Source organism: Astyanax mexicanus, chromosome 16, assembly GCF_023375975.1.
Source record: "Astyanax mexicanus isolate ESR-SI-001 chromosome 16, AstMex3_surface, whole genome shotgun sequence".
In the NCBI taxonomy this organism is placed as follows: Eukaryota; Metazoa; Chordata; class Actinopteri; order Characiformes; family Acestrorhamphidae; genus Astyanax; species Astyanax mexicanus.
This window is the reverse complement of record NC_064423.1, coordinates 15,265,776-15,290,856: the sequence shown is the minus strand read 5'-3', so window position 1 is coordinate 15,290,856 and position 25,081 is coordinate 15,265,776. Positions and strand designations below refer to the sequence as shown.

The 25,081-nt window shown below is 37.8% G+C and overlaps 1 protein-coding gene across 8 annotated transcripts in view; it reads right to left on the bottom strand.

Annotated features, from left to right (window-relative positions):
- nfia (nuclear factor I/A) overlaps window positions 1–25,081 on the bottom strand; it is a 234,427-nt gene that overhangs the window by 174,408 nt on the left and 34,938 nt on the right. For 4 of the 8 annotated variants that reach the window (XM_015603325.3, XM_022669621.2, XM_022669622.2 and 1 more), the window contains exon 2: window positions 7,560–8,088. In XM_015603325.3, the coding sequence (XP_015458811.2) occupies window positions 7,560–8,088 (529 nt within the window). Of the gene's footprint in view, window positions 1–7,559; window positions 8,089–12,744; window positions 13,721–25,081 lie in introns of those variants that run through there. The other 4 variants (XM_015603326.3, XM_007240077.3, XM_007240079.4 and 1 more) reach the window with 4 other exon arrangements.

The following is a 25,081-nucleotide window of genomic DNA, read 5'->3' as shown; positions in this document are numbered from 1 at the left end:
ACTACATTGAGTACTCCCTAAATGTTCCGGTAAGCCAAGGCAATATTTTAAGTGCACCTTATAGTGCAAAAAATACAGTAAATGTGATTAAACAAAACTTATATTCCTTAATGTTAAATAATAGTGAGTAATGTCAAATTTGTCTTTTCACAGTAAGTAAATACCTTACTTAATGACTTAAAGTGTCTTAAAAATGATTTTAAAAAAAACGTCTTAATTTAATATGCATATCGTTTCAAGCCAAATCATTTTCAGAACATTTTAAAATAAATAATGAGGTATTAAAAATGCAAAAATAGAGCAGGTCTAATAAGACCAATGCAATCAATCCAATACAATGCAGATTCCAATCTGACTTCATAATCTCAATTCTTAATGCACTGGGCATGAGCATTCGAATTGTTAATACACTGTTTACCTTCTCCTACAAAGTCCGCACATCAGAGATGTCAGCTTTTAAGTATAAAATGATAAATAGTGGTGCATGCTGTTACCCTGGCTCCTCTGATCTCCCATTGTGGGCCTATTTCTCTCTCAGTGTCCGTGTGCTGAGACGACTGAGGAGTTAATACACAACTAATTAGCGAAAGTTGACTGGTGCCAACCCCCCACCCCTGCCCATGCACCGCTGCACAGGGGGACGGCACACTGAGGCCCAGAGCACAGGTGCATGCCTCTCCTCTCACACTCCACAGCACTGAACACCCACTCATCAGTCTCCAAACACACATACATAACACAGGCTCACTCGACTGGACTCGCCATTCATGGGATACAAGAGAAAAGAAACGTAACTAATGTTTTTTTTTTTTTTACTGAAGAGACAGAAAACTGGAACGTAACTAAGAAAGAATCCTTGGTTGTACTTTTTTAGTGTTTGTTTCACTTATTTTTACTAAAATTGATAAAAAAAAGTATAGCTTTACAACATTACTGATGATATGGTTATGGCTAAGATATAGTATAATTAAAGTAAAGTTCAATTCCACATATTAGTTTTAACATTCAGCTCATATCTCCAAAATAATTTTCTTATGCCCTTCTTGACTTTGTGGAAGTCAATGGAAGTCACTGTAAAGTCTCTAAATGCCCACATACCTATTATACCCTACCATTTTCCATAAAAACAGTTTGTAGAAGCCTTGGTTTTATACCTGAACTGAAGCCATGGAAGTGACTGAAACCTAAGTTTAATGATGTCGATGGGGAGTGAATACTTTTGGCAATATAGTGTAAATTAAAACTGATAATTGTTGGTTCAGTTCCCGGTCATGCAGCTTGCCATCAGCTGCCGGAGCCCCGAGAGTAGCAACTGAATGAGTGGTACAATTGGCCTAGCTAAATTGCGAGAAAATGGGGAAAAATTAAAAAGATTTTAAAAGGCTTTTTTCAACTATATATTATTCACCAAGTGAACAGTCACTTTTAAAGCTTATGTTTTGAAGCAGGAAAAATGAGCAAACATACGAATCTCAGACAATTTGACCAAACTGAACCAAACTGGAAGTAATGACTACACCGCACTAGGGGTGTGCTATATCATATTGTACACCATAACAAAAATATATCGTTATTTTGTTCACCCCTCAACGAAAATAAGGCAGAAACTTAAAAAATATTGAGTAACCGGTCCTGTAAAGCTCAGCCACGTAGTCTTTTGTGTTGTTTTGTGAGCGTAGCAGGATCCACCAGTGTCTTCTGCTAGCGCTCTTTTTGGCACGTATTGAGTTGCAGCCGTTTTGTGTTTCCCTTTCTTTCCACAGGCGGAGGAATAACAATAATTTGGATCTATTTAAGGCTATTGTGGGATGAACCACAGCCTTTGTTGTGGTTACTGCTGTACACATTGTGGGTAGGGACCCCCCACCCACACTCTACTCCACTCCACAGTTCAGACTTTCATTCTCTCCTCCCTAAACCCCACCAAACAGCAGCACTGCTACTGCAGCCGCGGCCGAGCACGCACACGCATTACTGTTCATTCAAATGAGGTCGGTGCCCATTCATAAAAACAAATTGTCATGCTTTTGAGGTGAGCTCACAGTACGGTAAGTTGCCGTGCAGAAAGTGTGGCTCTCGCACTGCAGCTCAGAGCGGCCAGACTCAGCTCTAAAGCACCGTCCAGAAATCAAATGCTGGGACGCAATGCCTTCGCATTTAATATCGTTGCATGTGACCTGCTTTTGAACCTTTTTTTCTACTTTTTTTTTGCTGCAATTTGATTGGATTAAACAAAGCAGATAAGGATCTCGGATGGGGAAACAATGTGAGTTGTGTTGAGCAGTCATGATGTCTGTAGTGGGTGATTTTTTTTCATAAACCTGATTGCATGGCAAATTCATGTAATCTGTTTAATGTCTATTGTTAGAGCCAATCTCTCTGCGCAGATCAGAGTTCAGAGCATATTCTCTTCTCTAGTCTCAGAGAGTAATACTATATCAACATAGTTCACAGCTCTGGAAAAAATTAAGAGACCACTTCAGTTTCTAAATCAGTTTCTCTGATTTTGATATTTATAAGGAGATGTTTAATTAAAATGAACATTGCTGCTTTATTTTATAAACTATGGATGATACCTCTCTTGAATTCCAAATAAAAATATTGTTATTGAGAGCATTTATTGGCAGACAATGAGATGAATGGCTGAAATAACAAAAGAAGAACAGAGCAGAGCTTTCAGACCTCAAACAATGCAAAGAAAACAAGTTCATTTTCATTTTCATAAAGTTTTAGGAGTTCAGAAATCAATATTTGGTGGAATAGCCCTGGTTTTTAATCACAGTTTTCATGTTTTCATGCATCTTGTCATGTTCTCCTCCACACTGCTTTTGATTAACTTTATGCCACTCCTGGTGCAAAAATTCAAGCAGTTTAGCTTGGTTTGATGGCTTGTGATCATCAATCTTCCTCTTGATTATATTCCAGAGGTTTTCAATTTGGTCGAATTAAAGAAACTCATCATTTTTAAGTGGTCGCTTATTTTTTTCATATCTATTTTTGCATAAGGGATGGAGGTGGAGTTAGGGGGTAAACTAGGTAAACTTTCAGCCAGGCCAAATCAAACCTCATCAGGGGTCAACTCTGGCCCCACATGCCACACTTTATCCAGCCCTGGTTTAGTCTTTTATACCCCTTAAACTCTACTAAAGGCCTTGTATGAACCTGAGGTTAATAAGCGTATAATAAGGGGTTAACTCTTAGCTCACACCGCATCCAAACCAAACCGCATCATGCGGCCGAGGCTCACGGTGAGAATTAAAACAAACTTTGTGTTCTGACAGAACTTGAACTTGGTGCGCCTTGAGGAATGCGTCATCAAACTTAACTAGTTTAGAAAGACACACACTGCAAATCTCTTTAAGAGCTCAGAGGGAAGTGGGTCAGACGTCTTTGCAGTCATTCAACACGCAAACAGTTCATCTGCGCTGGCCCTCAGGTCAGATAAGGTAAGAGCAATATAAATATCTATCAGCCTGCCTGTAAACGTACACATACGGACTGGAGCGCGTTATCTTTCCGAGCCAGCAGTATCCTTCCATTGTGTTGTCCCGGGTGAAAACAGACCTGAATCAAATGAAAATAGGGTTCAATAAACAAATCCGAGCCTGTCTCTCACTCACGACTGAGATGTTTCCAGAAGGATTTGGGACAAACAAACGTTGGATTCTGATTAGAAGCTTATATTACATACAGTATACTGACAAACGTACTGGAATACATGCTTTGTATTTGTTTCTGCTGAAAACAAGGGATTTAAAAGAAGAGTTTATCCTGCTTTTGTTGGAGAAACTGCCTGTACTGTCCAGAGAAGGTTTTTGACTAGATTTTAACAGCATTGCTGTGAGGATTTGAATGCATTTAGCATGATTATCACCACCACACTTCATTCTCAACTTCTCTACCTATCCCTCAAAAATTAATTGGATGGAACACCCTACAAGCACAGTTCTATTGCTCCACAGCTTAATTTCAGTAGGTTCATGTCTTTTTATCTGCTTAAAAGAGTTCAATTCTTCAGGACAAACTGTTAGAGAGCAACTTAAATATCTGAATGCCTTAAATAAAAGGCATAAAATGCCTGAAAACATTTGCAAAATCTTGACTTTTTAGTTATTTTTTATCTGATTTAAACAGCAAAAATAATCATCCTCAGCAACCGAAAAACATCTGCATATTAAACCTTCTCCTAATTCATTCTTCCAGATACAAAGACACCAAAGGCAGTTTAAACTTGAACTTGACCTACAGGTCAATCAAACAATAAGACACACTGCAACTGCACTGATGCTGATCTTTTTTTTTTTTTAATGTTAACTAGCAAAGTAATAAATGCTTTTTTATTATCATAATCATCCCTTTTATCACGTTTTCCAAGCTGTAAACGGAGCACCTGAACTCCCAAAACCCAAGAGCAACCCAACAAACCCAATAAACGCAGCGCAACGCTGTCCAAAACGTGACATAAGCAGTCTCGTCTACCTCAGTAAAACTATTAAAGACTCTTAAAATAGGAAACAGCCACCGGTTGAAACGTAATCCCCACCCTTTTAAAAACACTTAAAAACCAGCCTGCACTTCATTCCGGCACCCAAACAAAACCACCTGTTTTAACTAGAGGTCAAAGATCAAGCCAAAACCAAAGCACCGCCCTCCGCTTGACTGGCTGCTAATGAGAGTGGCTGTTTATCTAAGAGGTCAAATGCCTTGAAGATAGGGTCAGGACCCTAACATCTTAAGTCACGACCTTTCCCACGTGTGGAGTGCTCCTGTGAGCCAGACGCCCGCCGGCCGTAAATCAGCCCGGGCTTGGCGGGCTGCCCCCCCACTGCAAACCAGAACCCAGCTGGGTGAGGGTGATCTTCTCGCTTTCTTCTACACGCTGGAGCAGAAGCAGAAGCTGCATAATTCAGTCAGTGATATATCAGCTAATCATGCCAATAGGCATTAGTCCATCTGAAGCATGAATTTAGCAAGATTTTCAGCACTAAAATTGTGTTCCTTAACTTTCTCATGTCAAATGTATCCATTTTAAGTTCTCTCCACCATCTGTACACTGTGTAAGATATAGAAATGCTCTAAAACTCTATGCTCTAAAACTCACACACCCTTATTTCACAGTAACTTCCATTCAAAGGTAAAGTCTTTAATTTGAACTTTCAAGTCTTGATTCCAAACTAAACCAACAAAATCAACCTTTCCCAAAGAGCCCTGCTGTTTCTACACTATTGCTTTTGAACTCTGAACCAAATAAAAGCAATATCCAGCCCATAACTAGCTTTCCTTTTCGTCGCAAAACTGTCGTAAGCTGTGGTTTTAAAGAATTAGGCCTTCGAATCACTTATCACAGTAATTACCGGCCCTTAAAACCCTCCACTTTGGCCATCTGAGCATGAGGTCAGCCTCTCTTCAGATGCCTTTTAATCACAGCAGCTTCAGCATTGCTCCCCTGCTTTAAATAAGACAGAGGAGGAAACCTGATCGGTCTGTATGCAGCCTGGCATGGGGAGGGGGTGAGAGAGAGAGAGCGAGAGTGAGAGACACAGCGAGTGAGAGAGAGGGAAGAGAGAAAAAGAGAGGTAGCGAGCAAAAGCAGACCATTAAAACTAGCCAAGCTCCACACTCTACAACGCTCTTGTTCCCTCGCACCTCTTATTCACAGTCACATCCTGCGCGAAATATCAGAACTCCAGCAATTAGGATGCTAGCAGGAGCAGAAGCTCTCTGAATGGGCTTTCAGGACATCAAAACTGAGGATTGGGCTCGGCTGTAAAGCGTCGAGCTTTAGCCGCAGTGTGTGGCGCCTCGCACCGATTCCGACACAAAGGGCCCTCAAAGGCTCGGAGCTTTTGTGCTCCAACAAAGTCAAAGTGATTCGCATGCTCCCCCTTTTCCAACCTGCTACAACCAAAGCGCAGCCTGCGTGCAGCCGTGCTCAAAAAGGCCCGGGTCCTACAGGGCCGTGTTTACGGCTTTATTTCATCGGCTTTGACCGAGAGTTAAACGAAATTTTTACACTTTCGTCAATACCCCCCATCAAAGCGGAAACGCAGGAGCGGGCCGGGAAGCGGAGGGGAGAAGGGGGGCAGATGAGTTTCCTTCCACGCACCAATAAAACGGGCATATGCTGCCAACTCACTTAGGCTTTAGAGCAACAATTTGCGAGCAGGAGGAAATGAAAGTAATTAAGGTGCTCAGTTTGCCTAGTGAAACAAAGCGCTTTCCTTGCCTTCAAAGTGAAAGCCTGTGTTTGTGTGGCTGTCAGTACAAGACAGATCCCCTGCTGCCTCGTGCCAATTAACAGTCTCTCCATCAGATAGCTGCACTGGATTTCTCTCTTCCAAAGCTCCGTGTATAGGCCAAAGCAAACTGACAGGAGTCAACTTCGCTGGAATCCGTCCATATTTGCTGTGAAAATTTAAAACATTCTGAAATCTGTGCACTTTACTTTATGACTATATTATATATACTTATATGCATTGACCTGTAATTAAAATGTGTACTACACTATAACAGATTTATAGAAGTTAAAGAGATATTTACACTGAAAAGCTTATTTATAGGCCGAAGAAAAATGGATGACAGGAGTCAGCTTCATTTAACTTGGTGGATATTTTGTGCTATAAAAAATACATGATGAAGATTTATGAGCTATGCACAGGACTATGTCAGATTATGCACTGATGTGTATTTTCAATTATTGTTTAAAAAATAAATGAGCAATTATATGATTCTAAACATGAGCCTTTACAGTAGAGGTGGACAAAATGGACACAGTATTTAACTGTGAAAATGTACCATGAAATGTATACTATTTCTAAAATAAACAAATGTGTTTTTATTACGATGAGTGTTTTAAATACTTCTGATTTAAAAATTGTCACATTATTTTATTTTATTTATTTATTTGTATTTTTTTCTTGCATTTTGTGGACATTTCAAAATATTGTGATATTTCCATCCATTATATAATCCATCTATACATTAAAACATACAGTTCTTATTGGTTTCAATAAACAATAAATAAAAGTTCACTTGTTTGGCAATACTTTGCAAAGACAGGGATGTGTACAGTGGTAAAGCCAACAGAATGAATGTGTTGATCTAATCAGAGCCATTCAGAGAGAATGAGAAAAATGAAGTTGTCATTTGTGTGCTTTATATATGAGACCATGAGTGGTGAGACCAGGGTAACAGGATATTAAGCCCTGTCTCAAAAAATAAAGGTGCCCTAAAGGTTTCTCTCCTCTTAGCACTGAATGTAACACTTTTTATGTTCTCTTAAGAACTTTGTACTGCATTATTTTTTTTTACGTCCATTAAATAATTTTACCAAAGCCAAGGAAAGCCAAGAACCAATAAGGAACCTTTATTTATTATTTTTTTTACAAAGTAAAAAGACAAAATAAGGCATCTGATACTCCTTAATCCTAATCCTGGTGTAGAATGTCTGGCATATACAATGTGTAATGCAATATACCTATACATATATATGTGTGGCTGGGATGTTGTGACAATAACATGCCGAGGGAATTAGTGGAGTCAATAAAAACAGGACTTACCTGCATGTACAAAGTAGGCCAAGTACAGGTCAAGCTCCTTTACTGAAACTCCTATGTGATGCGGCTGCACGCACAAGCCTGGGTTCGAGCACTGCGGAGATTTAACCAGCCTTTCGCCGTCAGTACTTTCAAGCGGAATACCTTTGAATAAAATCACCATGACCAGGTCCAAGCGCCACACTTTGTCTGCCTGGCGCAAGCAGTCGATCCTCCTCATCTTGCCCTTCTGGTCGGGGTTGGAGAGCACGCAGCACGGCGGCTTCTTCCCCGTCACGGTGAGCACGAAGTCCTCGCGGAACTCGGGCCGGATGTCCTTGCGGAGCTTGGCCAGCAGCCGCGACGCCCACTTCTGCTTGACCTCGGCCTTCTCGGCCAGCAGCTCGTCCTTCACCGCGCGCTCCTCTTCTTTGGACATGCGCTTCTCGTGCTTTTTGAAGTACTTTCTCTTGCGGGCCTGCAGGTTGAACCAGGTGTAGGCGAACGCTCGCACGTGGGGCAGCAGCGCTTCGATGAAAGGATGGAATTCATCCTGTGGAAGAGAGAGAGAGAGACAGGAAAAAAGGGGAGAAGAAATTAGGCCAGGGGAGGAACGGAGCGCACAAAAATCCAAAAATACATAGCGTTTCAGCATGTATGCCTGCTGAAAGACAATGTTTAACACTAAAAATATTTTAAAAATTGATCAAATCTATGCAATAACCTTTCTAACAAGCATGCATATAACATATTTTTTATATGTTTTATTACTGGGAAAAGGGAAAAACTAGCAACATTTACTTCTACCCTATATTTTAAATTTGTGATAGAAAAAGTGATGTGACATGTGGCATTATTTGATTTATATATCAATTATACATACGTATACATATATATTTTTTATTTATGTACACATCAGTATCGCCTTATAAAAAGTCCATGGGTTTCACAAAAGCAGGGAAGCCCTCGAAAAGGAGGAGAGGGCCTGTGAGCCGAGGGCTCTGATACACAGAGTGTGTGTGTACGTGTGTGTGTGTGTATATATACGAGTGTGTATGTGTGGCTCTCTGGCAAGAATGCAGGTCTGTAGGGGTCTGCCAGGACCGAGAAATAGAAACAACGGAGCAGGGAAATCGGACTGGCTATTTTTATCTGCATACACACACACACACACACACACACACACACACTCTTACACATACAGTTCTGAAAACAGAATTGATAACAATTTGCAATATCAAAGTGAAGTGTGTGTGTGTATATTCGGAGGAGAGTATGTTTGTGTAAACGTGTGAGTATGTGAGTGTGTGTGTGTGAGTGTGTGTGTGTGTGTGTGTGTGTGTGCAGGGAGAAGGTAGCGGATGTGAATGGATTCAGGCTACACCTGCCACGATTACACAACCTGGCAGAAAATCAATCCAAGAGCAAAAAAAAAACACCACCAACATTTCTCTCCTGTCTTTCTTTCTTTCCTTCTTATCATCTTTCATCGTTTTATGCTTAAATCAAAATTAAATCTTATTATAGATAGTTTTGTATTTTATTAAACTATTATAATAAGTTAACAGTTTTTCCCTTTTTACTATTTTCATACTGAAAATATTTTCAGTGTTCACCAAGCTTAAAAAAAGCTAAAAAAATTAAATTTGTTTTAACAGAAACTAAAACATATAAGACCACTATTATTTAAACTCTTATATGAAAGTCTACGCTGCTCAACTGAATGAGAAAATCTCAGTGTCTCCATGGTCTCGCCTCCCTCTGATAAAAAAAGCTGCTTTACAACTCCAAAGTACATCATCCTAATAATTACACAAATAACTAATAAGCAAGCTTAATATTAAACAATTTAGGATTTCACAGTGAGAGAGCTGCAGGGATTACGCAAAATACAAAGAATAATGGCAAACTGCCAATCAGTAAAATAATGTTTCCACAAAACGACCAAGCCCCGAAATCGGCACCCTGAGCACAAAGGCCTCGCCAGCACGAGAGCAGAGTGCACCTTCAATGTCATACGTGCAAATTCTATGTTAATGTGAATATTAGTGCTGCTATATGTATTTTAATTAAAAGGTCAATTGCTAAATTGTGCTGATGTACAGTGGAGTTAAGCAATTTAAAAAAAAAGCTTAAAAAGCTTTGTTTAAAGTATTGAAGTTCATCTTAATTCTCTGCCGAAGATTTTGGAATTATTTTCAACATTTTATTTAATTCATATATTTTCGTAAAAAAAAAGGATACAATACATTTTGTAATATAATTAAGCTGATCCAATCAATTCATTTTAAACTATATATTTTTTGGCTTTACATTGACTCTTTTTATGTTGAATGGGCCAATACAAATGTTCTGTTAAATTAGTTAAATAATAAATTAGTAATAAATATATATATATATATATATTTTTATTAATACTGATATGAGATAGTGTGGACTGATTTACATTTACGTTTGGATAGATTTATGTCAGCACATACATACAGTATTAACTAGTGTGTATATGTGTGTATATATAGTATATTTAAGTGTGTGTGTGTGTGTGTGTGAGTGTGAGAAAAATAAATATTCTGCCAAATATGTGGAGCATGTTCCTAAACGTGAGGAATTAAAATAAATCAATCCAAAATAAACCCATATACGTGTTAAAATCCCTGCTTCGCATTTTTCTTTTTTGGAATTCAGCCCCCTCGTCTCTGAGGCACGCAAACCAGCGCACTGTTTAGTTCTGGAAGAAATCCAAAGTATGAATTCTCTTGTCTGTCTTCACCATCCTTTCTCTCTCCCTGTATAAAATTCAATGAAGCATTGCCCTCAATCGCAGATATCATCTACTGTTTTGGAGTGTATATTTATATATGTACACACACATATACGTACATATCATGTCTCGTCTCTCTGTATAATTACAGAAAAACTTTCTCTCTCTCTCTCTCTCTCTCTCCCTTTTTTTGTGTGAAATGTGTTTGTGTGTGGGTGTGTGAAAACGCTTCTCGTAAAGTATGCTTACATACGCGCTCCAATTTTTTTAAACAGCTCCATAAATACAAAAACAAGTATCTAAACAACTTCATCATCTAGCTGTTGACATGCTCGGTGCAGAGAGTCAGAACACAGGCCCTTCAATAACAGGCCTCTCAGCAAAAACAGTCATTTAAAACTGTGAAAACCACTAAAAAAAAATTTCTGCTCTGTAGTGACTTTCCTCATAACCCTACATCACATAGAGCAAATTACGAGTCAACAGGACTCATTTCTCCCTTCTGTGGATGAACAGGGGAACCTATACGGACTGGGGCGAGAAGCAGCCCAAATACTCGCACCCCTCCTCAGCCGTTCACACACACCACACACTCAAACCCATACTATAAGCTATACGGCGAACGTGTTGAAGCTTTTTTTCCCTCCAGACTCCTGAAGTGAAGTGAACTGATTCCCCGTTCTGTCACAGGGCCTCAGTACAGAACAATAGTGCCTTGTGGCTCAGACAGACTATAGAGGAATTAAAACTGCTGGGGGCTCACCTGCGAGAACTTCTGCACGAAGAAAACAGTACACAAACTTAAAAAAAATATATGCACATATTTTCATTTAGAGAAAAAAGAATAATATTAATAATAGGAGTGAATTTATATTTTAGTATAAAACGTGTGAGAAAAATACAAAAATTCAAAACTAAAAATAAAAAAGATCACATAGATCGATCACACCGTAGGGATATTGTATGTTCTATATTATACGCTCCTCTAAGGACTCTAATCGACATACCACTTATTGTTTCTAAAGCACAGTCGTTTTAAAATACCTCAGATCGATACTGTTTTGTGCTATTTAATTATTTCAAATTGTTATCATTTTTTATATAAAAAATATTTTTTTGGTACAGCAAATATATATGATTTTAAAGAACTGAATACTTTTTTTATTTGTATAAGTTTAGAGTCAAAAAGAAAGATGATTAGGAAATAATTAAACCTGTAAATTATATCGTACTGAATATAGACAACAGGGCCTAGTCTACATGACACTGGACTTTTACATTTGACTCGCATGTTTATATATGCAGTATTCAGAAATAAAATATTTTAATATTTTCCCAGCACCAGTTTTAATATTCCTCTCCATGCAAACCATTCCAGGCACATTACACAGAAAAACCGAGCAGTAAAAAAATCAGAGCAACAGAGCAAAAAGCTGGAAACAGATTTGAAAAAATCGTTAAATGTGTTACACTGCTTTCCTACAGCCTCTGTACAAAAAGTACAGTCTGCACGAGCGCAGTCGTGCTGGAGTTTCGCGCAGGAGTCTCGCGCTGGAGTCGCGGGGGTCGAAACTTGCTAGGTAACTTTCTGGAGCAGCAGAAAAGTGTGCAGTAGAGCAGCGTAGCGCGCGCGCTGCTCTTTCTGCCTATTCCGCCTTGCTTTTATACTGTCCAGTGTCCCCTGCACCATGCAGTACAACAGCTTCTAAACTTTATATATCAGGCTCTGAGTGCACGCGCTAAATGCACGCGCACGATTTCTGCCTCATATCGCCCCGGCTTCAGCTCAGTGTCTCTCCGTACAACCTGCAGCCCAACACGGTCACGGCGCGGCGAGCGTGGAGGTGGAAGCGGTGTAGGGAGTGTGTGTGCGCGCGCGCTGCTGTTGTGTCAAATCGTTGCAAAGGAGCGAAAAAACCAGAGCGAAAGCGAAAAGTTTGGCAGCGCGTGCAGGCTCGAGCTTTAAACTGAGTGTGGAGCTAAAACTGTGCTTCCACTGCTGCAGCGCTTTTTTTCTTCTTCTTAAGAAAGGAAGGTAGCTAAAACACATGCACAGAAAAAGTACATAAATGTTGGTGTGTTTGCACGTGTATGCAAAGGGGTGCGAGTGTATGTGTGTGTGTAGTCTATGTGTGTACACATGTGTGCATGTGAGTGTGAGAGTATGTGTGTGTATGAAGGTGGACGCCATCCGCCGCCATGTGCTAGCTTGCTTTTTGCTAACTTTGCTCTGTCACACACCGCGCGCGCACAAAGTTTGCTGCTGTTTGCTAGTTAGCTGCTAACTAGTTCGTAGCACAGCGGAGAGTCATGTTGTAGCCCCCCGGTGCATGGAAGTGCATGCATGTGTGCGTGCACGCGCACAGGACAGCCACCTTCAAGCAAAGCAAAGCAATAAATATAAACAAGAACAACAATAACAGTGATAGAATAAACAACAGCACTTACCTGTGTTAGGCATAGCGGAGAATACATATCTGTAGTTGTTGGATTTGTTGTGGCTGTGTATGCGCGTGACGAATGTGCGTCTTTATATATGTGTGTGTGTATGTATGTGTGTGTGTTATGTCTGTCCGCGTGCGAGTTGATTGCCGTGTCCGTGCATATGAAGAGAAGAAGGGGAAAAAAGAATTAAAGAGAGGGGAGAGAGAGGGATTGAAAGGTATAGGGAGATAGAGACAGTGTGAGAGAGACTGAGAGAAAAAAGGGAGAGAGGGAGAGACAGATAGATAGAGAGAGGGGGGAATGAAATAAAAGCTGCTTCTTGCTTTCACATTTCCAAGTGCGCGAGAGCGAGCGAGCGAGCAGCGCTTCACGGCTCCATAGAGGTGAACTTTAACCCCGCCTCGAGTTACACACACACACACACACTCAAACACACACTCTCACACACACTCACACACACACACACACTCACTCACTCGCACACACTCACTCGCGCGCACGCTCGCAAACACACTCACACCGCCGTCCGTAGAGAAGAAGCGAAGAAAGAAAGAAAGAAAGAAAGAAAAAAAGCACGCATGCACCGGACCGGCTCCCGTTAAAGCCGCCGCACGAGCGCGACAGTCCCTTCCTCACGAGCGATCCCAACAACTTTCAGCGCGTGCATCGCGCCGGATTGGAACTGGAGGAGCAGGGAGGACGCGCGTGCACGCGCGCGCGCGCGCTCTTAAAGCAGCCGGCCACAGCGAAACAGAGAGAGAGAGAGAGCGAGAGAGAGAGAGTGGAAGAAGAGGAAAAGGACAGAGGGGAATGGAGGGTTAACTAGCTAGTTATGTACTCAACGTGTGTCTGTTTAGATTGTTTTAGAAAGAAAATAAAAAAACAGCAACTAAACTCCCCTAAAGATAAAAAAAACAAAAGCTCTCGCGAGAGCAAAAGGAGCAAGAGGAGTCCGCGTGCCCGGTGCGCAGCGCGCGGACGGTGCTGCACGCCGGGGCATTAGTTATAACACTGCTAATAACACCGCTAATACACTAACAGCGCTAAAAGCCACAGAGCGCCTCGCGTCATCTTCAGAAAGCCACGCCCTCGAGGGAGAAACACTGGGCTAAGTTTAAATAGAATAGATATTAGAACTAACGTAATTGTAAGCTTCAAGACTCAGTCAAAATGTATTAAATTAACAAAAATACATATTATTAATAAAATAATCAGAAAAACATACAGACATACATACATACATACATTTTGGGACAGAAATTAGATACTTAGTTTATGTACACTATATGTTTAATAAATGTAAACTATCCTACTTTGATAAATTTTCACCTGAAGAAATTGACAAATATAAACATATAGCTATATAAACTAATAGAACTGGACTATATCAGTGTTCCTGTTCTGGAAAAAAGAACTTAACTAATGGTGGCTATTTTGGTTTGACACCAGGTGGTCTAAATTAGCTAGTTCATAATCACATCTTTTCTTGTGTTAATTTTGTATCTAAGAGCGAAGTGCTCAAGAACAAATTCCTAACACTTTGTCCTTGCTGGTCTGTTTTCCTGCATGTTACCTGGGTAGCTGGCGAAAAACTAAATCTAAACACCTAGGCTAAGTGTAATGTAATGTATCTCTGAACTGTATAGCTAGCTAGCTATTCTAGCTAACATTTTACCAATACTTAATTCCCAGACAGAGAATTGATTTTCTAGCTAACTTTTGACATACTTTACCACAAAATGCATGTATGTGTTTAAAAAAAAACTTTTAAATTATTGTTATTCATTAATAATTAATCGTATATGTTGTGAAACCTACTACATAACAGCTTTAAGCATATTTTAAAAGTCAGTTTAAAACAGTTGTGAGAATCTGCAGCTAGAATAAGCCAATGGCAAGTGCCAAATTGTTTCCCCCACGCGATGTGGGCGTGGCCGAAATGCGCTCTGTCTCGCGAGTCCCGCGCGCCCGAGAGATACTGCAGGAGAGAGAGAGAGAGATGGAAGTCCGCTTCTGCTCCGTGCGAAATTGGGAGTGAAGCACAGTGCCTTCAGCAGTGACAGACAGACACACACACACACACACACACACACACACACAGGGACAGCAGTGTGTGCTGTGGACAAGTTGTTGCAAACCTGAAAACTACAGTAACTGTGCAGCACGTGCCAGTAACTGTGCTATACACACGCGCAAGCACACCTTCACACATGATTGAATACATAAAAAAATATTACAAACAAATTACAAAATAATTACCAAAGAAACATCTTATACAAGGTGTTGTTTAGAGAGACACTAAGAAAAACAACAGAAAAGTATATAAAGTACTCAATGTATATATATATATATATATATATATATATATATATATATTGTATATATATATGTGTGTGTGTGTGTATATATATATATATATATATATATATATATATATATATTTTTTTTTTTTTTTTTTTTTTTTTTTTTTTTTAAGATTATGTTATGTAACTATATAAGAAATACAATAAATGCAAAGAAAAAGCTGGACCCTTAAAGCAGCTGTACTTAAGTACTATTCCTGACTGGAAAAATAGCAAATTATATATGACATATTCCTTCTTTAAAAAAAAAACAGGGTGTCTGGTAGGTCCCAGGTCATTTTTTCTACATGGCTAGAATAGCTTTTGGCCTAACCTGAGCCACTGCACTACTAATAATTGTGCTGATTTAAAAGCTACTGCAAACCTGGAGATACCAGATTAAGCCCTACCTATCTTGACGGGATTCGTTTGTCAGGGGGTCATTTTCTCTTTTACGGGGGGGGGGTCCTCTGTGATTTTATTCCTGTTTAGAACAACCATGTATGTGGTTTTCTTAGATGTCATCTGAGAAAATTACATGCTGAATTACCTACTGTTTTTCGCTAAACTCTGTGGTCCTCAGGTAATTTTAGTCCCGTCCGGATCCACATCTTTGAGTTTCATAAAATAGATGTTTAATAAAATATCTATCTGTGCTATTCGCACTGCCACTCACCGTAAATACACTTTGGGTGCACGTTTCCACGAACATATACATTAACACAATAGCGAGTGGAAATGGAGGAGCTACTGAACATGATGTCATGTGACCGAGAAAGCCAAAAAACTCACTGCTTTTCCTCTTTTTTCAATTGCAGTCTGGATGCAAGAGTTTTATCACTGAGTAGAAGTGTAAAATATATTTCACAGACATCCCCCCTGAGAAACTAATTCTGTCCGGATAGGGTTTAATATCGGATTGTCACTTTAAAGAAGAAAGAGCCGTGATTGGTCAGCTGTCAGAGTTTATTCACACAACAGTGCTAAAGTAACACTTTGATATATAATCCTGAGATTACCATATTCCCTCTACCAATTTTTAATTTCCAACCTCTTTTTCCTCTAAACCCAGGTTTATTCTTAAGATTAATACCTGTCTGTAGATAGACTGAACTAAATCAAGAGTATTGATTAGCATGGTTTGATTGAACATCCTATTAAACTCTAAGGAGCAAAGTGTTCCCTATAAACCAGGGAACTGTTCATTCTTGTTTAAAACGAACAGCTTCTGAACTGCTAAAAGGTTAAAGAAGCTGTTTTCTGTCAATTATTGTTCCACTACACCTGTTCTGGACTCCTACAGCTGAACAGTACATGCAGGGCTGTTCACTGAGGCTCACAGACAAAGCTACAGTCTCAGGCTTATACATGCAGGTGCCTGGCGATCTGCCCCATGCTTTTCTATATGATCAGCAGCTCACAGTCCACAGGGCGCCCTCTAGCAAGAGGACACAACACTACACCACACACAGCCCTTATTTGGGTCCATCTTAGCAGTTTAAGTGAAGAAACACATCAGTCATGCTGTAATTACATGTACAGCTCTGGAAAAAATAAAGAGACCACTACAGTTTCTGAATAAGTGTCTCTAATTTTGCTATTTATAGGCATATGTTTGAGTAAAATGAACATTGTTGTTTAATTCTATAAGCTACGGACAACATTTATCCCAAATTCCAAACAAAACTTTGTCATTTAGAGCATTTATTTGCAGAAAATGAGAAGTGGCTGAAATAACAAAAAAGATGCAGAGTTTTCAGATCTCAAAAAATTGAGGAACAAACTTGCAAAGAAAACAAGTACATATTTATAAGGTTTTAACAGTTCAGAAATCAATATTTGGTGAAATAACCCTTTTTTTTAATCACAGTTTTCATCTTGGCATGTTTTCCTCCACCAGTCTTACACACTGATTTCGGATAACTTTATGCCTTTACTCCTGGTGCAAAAAATCAAGCAGTTAAGCTTGGATTAATGGCTTGTGATAATTTCAGTTAAGTTTAAGTACTATATATTTCGTCGCTCTCCAAAACAGCCACTTTATAGGAAACAGGAAAAAACATCTAAACTTTCAATGGAAGTCAATGTAAAAAAAAAAAGTTTATTTCAGGTAATTTTTAAGTATTTCTGTTGGTCTGTTTACCAAGACATTTTGGCACAATAAATCAGCAAAAATGGAGATGCTTGTTTTTCATTGAAAGTCACAAAAGTTATTATGTATATTGATTAGAACATAGATATATACATAGACATGTAGACATGTAAAGCTATACATGTACAGTATAGTGTATATGATAAGTATTCATGTATATAAAAAAATAATACACTAATATACAGACATAATTATTAGTATTATAATATAAAACTATTACATATTAATTATTTGATTATGTATGTTCAATATATTAAGCCTTCTATATTTAAATATACATAATAAGTACAATAGTAAATTATGTTTTTTTACCCAATTACGTGTGTGTATGTATGTACCGGTAAGTGCACCCTCATCCTGACATGCCGCACAGGCACTATGTCCATTCACTTTTTCCCAAAGCAAAGACGTGCTCTGATTGGTTAACTGCCAGAAAGTGCAGGCTTTCTTTGTTTTACTTCAGAGGAAGATATTTATAATATTAAATAATAAACAGCTTCTGTGCAGCTTTAGACTTCAGTTATTAAGGAGAGGGTGCAGAGAAGCACTATAGAAAGCAACTTATACACAACAACTATATCTAAAACAATATCAGCCACCTGGAATACCATATATATGTCACTTACTAACACTATAGCCACTTTAACTACACAGAAACTTTAAACAACACCATAGAGATGACTTGGATACTATAGCAACTACTTAGCAACCTTATAGCAACCACCTAGTTGCTATGATACTGTTGGAACCCCAAATAAACAACTTAGCCACTACTTAGGATGTAACAGCAATGACCTTGCGATATTAATATTGTTTCTATTGCAATTTAAGGTAGTAAGACTATAGATAATGTAATTACTAGGAGCCACAGTAACATGAGAGTGTAAAAAATATGTTTTTAATAAAAATAAAATAATAGGATAAATAGTTTGAACCAGTTTTCTAAACTGTCTAAGACTTCTACATAACCCTTTCTTTTATCTCTTTTTCTTGAGATACTTTTGGACTGTTCTCTCTCAACAGACCTATAGAAGATCATATATTTGAAGATCACACACACACACAGCACTCACTGATTTACTACAGTCCGGACAGACTGGAAAACAGAACTCATCAGTGAGATCTGTTGGATCTGTTTAACAGTCTAACCTCGGCGAACACATCTCCATATGTAAAACACATCTCTCTCAAATGGGATTCCGCAAAGACATTACGCAGAAAAGTCAATTGTAATTATAAAGCTGATATATGCAAATTAGGGATCAATCGATGCAATACAATCCATACGAGCCCCACTTCCAGAGTGCATTATGTATATTTCAGCGTATCCCGGTGTTTAATACTAATGGTGTGTGGGGGGCCCTCCTCTGAACAGGCCTTAGTCCAGCCAAAATCAGATTAGCATTCAGCTCGTCTCCGAACACAGACACTGCGGCCTGTGCCAGCTGAGCTGGGGGCCTGTCGTCGTTGTTGTGTTGTGTTTTGTTGTCTATTTTATTTTTTGTTTTAGTAACGGGGAGGATTCGTCCATTTTAGTTATTGGGGGCTGAACAGCACCCAGGGGCAGAAGGGAGGGGGGTGTGGGGTTACATGTTTGAGGACTGGGGTGGACCAATGTGCCACTAGAAAAAAAGCTGCTAAAATATATATTTTGTAGTGAGGTAAACACCAACCTGGATAGAGAATAACTGACAGCATGATTTTGGAGTAACAATGTAAAAAACACAAGTGTAAACACTCAATTATGCACAAGGTTCGGCTTCATAGCAACCACCTGGCAACCTCACTGCAACCCCAAAGCCATCATTAAATAACACCATATAAACCACCTGGAATAACACAAAAACCACCAAGCAACATCATAGCAACCATCTATAAACACAACAGGCACCATCATGCAGCCAATTAGTAACACCAAACACTAAACAAATTTGCACGTTTTACACCAACACTGTTAAAGTTATATTAACACTGTGAGTTGAGTTACTGTGTGGGATACCAAAGCAAACATCTAAAACACCACAGCAACCACCTACAGAGCACTACAAAGTACAGCTGCAACGATTAATTTGCAGCACTACAAAAAAGTACTGGGGACACAGTTTACACTCAACTCAGCCTGTGTCTCCAAATGTGCCCAAATACAACAGATTGCACATTTACTTTCTAAATATCAGCATTTTCCACATTTAAAGGGCATTTATGACATCAATGTTCTGGACATTTAAAGGACATTTATGACATCAATGTTCTAGACATTTAAAGGACATTTAAATGCCATGTTTAGCTTTTTCTATCAATTTGAAGCAAATACAGAGAAAGCCAGAGATACCCACAGCAAGCAGAGGTGAAGCACATAGCAGAAATAATCATTGACTAATCGATAAATCAGAAAAATAATCACCAGATTACTCTACTAACAAAATCATCAATAGTTGCCGCTCTACTACGAAGCAAACATAGAGGTTTGTGAGTTTGTTTCATTTAATTCTGTTTGTTTCAGTTTTACTACTTCTGATCACCATCACCTACGTGGGATGTGTCTCTGTATACTTAACAATGATTGGTTTGTAGAACTCTACAATTATGCAAGCTGCATTTTCAGGTTTTGTGCCATATTCTACCTGTACCCCAGAATTTGACTCAATAATGAGCAGAGAAAATTTCCCTCAGAATCCTTTTATTTCTGTTTATACTGTGAAAATAAGGATTAATCTACAGTTACAGTAGATACAGAAGCATAGGCATTGCAGTGCACAGACTGCTGCACTTTAATGCACATGCATGTCAAAGGGAGTTAAATTTTAGTTGGATATTTAGAACCATCAACAAAAATTATTTCACACAGCAGACGAACAGAACCATCTCTTTGTTTTTGGTGAATCAAACACCCTTAATTTAACCCTGTTCAACTGATTCGGAGTCAGATTGTGGAATGCTATATATCAGTAATCACCTAGTGACACCACAGCAACCACCTGGAATACCCAGAAACTCCATAGATTTCACCTTACAAACAGCTGTAATATTGCAAAAAAAAAAAAATTGCACACTTGCTCGGTGTAAAATCGCATTGAATGCAAATTATTGCTCTTTAAAAATCAGAGCAAAAAAAGAGTAAAAATGTTTTTAATGAGACTCACACAGCACACAATTAAACTGTGAGATTTAAGGTCTCAACACAGATTAAACAGTGTATTTGTGTGTGTGTCTGAGTGTGTGCCTCATCCTGTTGGGCATCTTTCTGCCAAGTTCTGCAAAAAGACATGAAAGGCCGAGGCGACCGTGCCAAAGGCTTCTGGAGGCAGAGAAGCAGAGAGAGGCAGACACAGAGCACACGGCTGCAGAGCTGCTCCCGGAGAGGAGAGGCGACACACACTGTACACACAGTCTTCATCTTTCTGAGATGCTCTCGTTCAGCTGGAGCTGCACGGGATCAGAGCAGGAGCTGGACTCTGACTCTGAGGGGGAAGTTCACCCAGGTGGAGTGCTCTCCATCTTCAGGGGGATGAAGGTAAGTGCAGGGGGACGAGTGTGGAACCAGTCAATGTGAACGATGTGAAGGTCTGACTTTTTTTTTTTTTTTAAGATGATACACGATACAGTATGTCCTGATTTATTAAGTATTTAAAAATGACATACATTTACAAAACAAGTAATTCTTAAGGAAAACTAACTAACTGTGGTCTGAAGAAAAGGGTGGAGATCAGCACTCAAGAACACACTGGACTTGTGTGTGTGTGTGTGTGATGTGTGTTGAGGGGAAACAGAGAGTGTGTGTGACAGAGACAATAAGAGTGTTACTTAAATATCAACATTTTTAAATATATTATATATATATTTTTAACCAATTATATTTGTTAACCAATTACCTAACTGTTTGTTAGTTATATATATATATATATATATATATATATTTTTTTTTTTTTTAGTTTTTAGTTTTTAGCCCTGGCAGTTTAAATGGGGATGTACCAAATATCCTTTATACAGTGTAAATTTTATTGATGTAAAAACATAATAATAATAATATTAATAATAATAATAATAATGTGTATAACGGTAATTTAAAATTCTCTTTTAATAAAACCAGCATTTTTTATTAATGTTAACAATTATTATTATTATTATTATTATTATTATTATTATTTGTATTATTATGCTATTATTTCCACATCGATAAAAAGCACACAGTCTGTATAAGAGATTAATTTATTACTCGTAATTCTTTATTAATTCATTTATTTTGAGCCGCTCTGTTCGCATCATCAAATACAGGCTAAGACTCCACCTACAGGCCGTCCAGTGTAATTACAGCGACAGCGCTCCGTCCCAGTCCGCTCATTCAGCAGTACTGTAACACACACAGTGCTTCAGTCATAGCGCTAATAATACCGAGATATTCTATACAAGATAATTACTAACATTATATCTTAATATATTACATTATATTATATTACATTATAATAGATTACAGTACATAATTGCTGTTTGGCACTACATGATGATGAATCATTACACTACATCATATTGTAATACAACACCTTTTATCTATAAAGCATATTTTACTTTACATTATTTTACATTCTATTCAATTATATTCTATTCTATTGTATTATAATCAAATATACTACCTTACTTTAAGCTAATTCCATATGTATATGTATAAATTTTACAGTAATATGTTACAAATACATTTTTTGTTGCAAAGATGTTCAAACTAATTGTACAGCTATATCTGTTCATCTGTTATACATTAAGAATCAATATTTCTCTTATTTTACCTTACAGATGGTGTACAGGTACAAAATTAATTTAGAGAAATTAATTTAGAAATGAAAAATATGTTTATTCATTTCATACCAAGAGAGCTTTAGGATAAGTGGATGAATTTGTGTATCTGGATGCATTTGCACTATATTTTACTGAGTATTCTAATTAATCTGATTAATTATGTTTTTTTTTATTTCTCAAGTGAATCATTAAATGCATGAGTAATTCTTTACACAAAAATTAAAAGAATTGTAAAATAAACACTGAAAATGTGTGTTTAGCATATTAAACAGACAAACACAGATATTTGATTAACGAATCTCCCTTTTATCATGTATTATTTATTATTTACAAGTGTTTAATTTGCATATTAAAAAAAATACATTTAATTTTACTATTTTAATTTGTTAATTTAAAGAATATGTTGTAGTGCAGATGGTCTTCCATTATTATTATTTTTTTAATTAGTAGGTTATTAGTTTGTTGTTTACTCAGATATTGTGTACCTGTATCTGAGGGGTGTTTTCACTGTTTTTTTTTCTTAATATTTTATTTTAACATTCCAGGAAACTGGATACATATCATACATTTATTTATAGATTAATATGTTCTTAAAATGGCAAATCTCCTATTTTGTTTAGAGCTGTTGCTGTTTATTTAGGTAATTATTTTTTTGTATTTTGTATTATTTCTGTTATATCTGTGCACAAATCCTGACAATGCTGTTCTTTTTCTTTAGAATGGAGCAGAAATAAAATCGTATTCATTAATCTGTTCTGTTCTTTATATTTGTGGAGGAGCTTCCGTATCTATACACTGTTTTTTAACAGTAAAATCATAAACTAAACATTTCACAATATGTCAAATAGAATAGAATAGAATAAAATAGATTTTTATATATACTGTAAGCTTTGGCTGCTGGAACACGTGGCTAAATAAGAGACCGATAATTATTCTGCCCCCTGATCTTCATAAGATTCCCCACTAAACCACAAGAGGGTGATCTTTCAATACGAAACCCCACTGACAACCTCATCAGCTCCATGCAAAGGTTTGGGCACCCTTATCTAAATGATGCACTTACCTTACTTTTTATACATATTTTTTTTTTAAATAAAGAACTAGTATTACTTCAAGGATTTTAATATTTTGAGATCAAATAGGAAATATTATTAAGAATCCTTTGGCTTAATATCAACATTCCTTATTCTCAATTCTTTATATTTATTTTTACTTTTTGTCAAAAAAAAAAATCAGTTTGGTCAATTTAAAGTTAAAGTTTTTTTGTAGCTAAACACATTATACACAAGTTCTCCACTCTTATCCATTATGGTTACATTTTTTATATATATACTGGTCAATATACTGCCATTGCCACTGTAAATGAATAAGACATCCACCCCCATGCTCCACAGTTAGCAGCTAAATGTTCTTTTCATTAAATGGAGTCATTTTTCTTCTCCAGTCCAGATTTAAAAAAACAAAACAAAAAAAAAATAATATATATATATATATATATATATATATATATATATGTGTGTGTGTGTGTGTGTGTGTGTGTGTGTGTATATATTAAACCTGCTCTCCCTTCAGGCATTTTTGAAACAGGTTATGTTTTGTGACTGGAGAATAGGTTAAGATTTCTTCTTATAATTCTTCTATGCATTGTAGACTTTTACCTCTGATTTAAAACTGCACTAAATCTGATAATCAATATTTTTTTTATATTTTGTTAAAATGTTAAGGAGACACAAACAGAACCTAATAATTATTATCAAAGCTGTTAGAGTGATATAAAGTTAATTTTGAGTAAATAAAAAAAATATGAGAAAAATTAATTAACAAAATGTTGCGTTTAGAAACTAGTCTTAGGAGGAGTAAAGGTGAAAAATGTTACTGTCAAATCAAATATTTCATGTTTCACTATATAAGAACTGTAAAGCATGGGGGTGGATGCCTTATTCTTTTACAGTGGCATTGGCAGCATTGAAATGTTGTAGAGAAGAATAGATTCCACAAAATTTCAGTGAATTGGATACAAATATTGTCATAAATATTAAAACAATATATATTGTCTGTATATTTAAGTTATATTCTTATGTCTGTATATATTTTACTTTTCTGACTTTTTGAGCTTTGATCTTAAAGCGTATACACTGTATATAATGTGTATAAACGTGATTATCACCAATAAACTTTGATTTTGTATGAGCTTATTTACTACACAGGCTGTGTTTACCACTACTTGTGTAAAATATTAAAATATGCCATTTGGCCAAGGGTGCTCAAACTGTTGCAATATGGTTGTGAATATTTATATGTATGTATGTTTAATTTACAGATTACATTACGGAGATGTGGATATGAAGTGTGCAGTGCACCATTGAAAGCACACAGCCTTTCAGTGGTCCTCCATGTGGCTCCTGGCCCACTCCAAATGTAAATACCGCTCAGGCTGAGGCCGCCATGCTGCAGCTCACACACCACACCACACACTCCTGCACGGCGGGCTCTGGAGGGCAGTGTGTGTGTGTGTGTGTGTGTATGTGTGTCGCCAGGGCAGGGAGAGGATAGAGGGGGATTGTGTGGAGCCGGTGAAGCTGGCATGCAGTTGTGCTTAAGCAGCCTGGGGGTAATAACATTATCCAGCTCCGGAGCAGCTTGCCTCCGAGGCCTCGCAGAGCCGGGCCTTATGAATAAACAAAAAGCAGCGGGCCAGAGGATCCCCTTACTGCTGCTCAATTGTGCTGCTAGAACACGCAGCGGCTTAAAACACACTCATCAAATAAAACAGCGTGAATTAATGGCCGTGTTTTCAACCCTCCATTACAGTCTCTGGCCAATCAGGTCGATCAAAGGCATGGAAAAAAGACTATTTGGGTTTCTAATATATAACACACTTTCTGTACTTACAATACTGCCTGTTTTTGGAGACTTTTTGTCCCATATTAGGTTGTTTAGTGTGGCCAGTTAGATCAATCATAAAAAAAGGATTTGATAATATTTTTTTTCTATATTTAATAATTCCAGTGCCACTGTAAAACAATAGGACATCCAGCCCCATGCTTCACAGTTA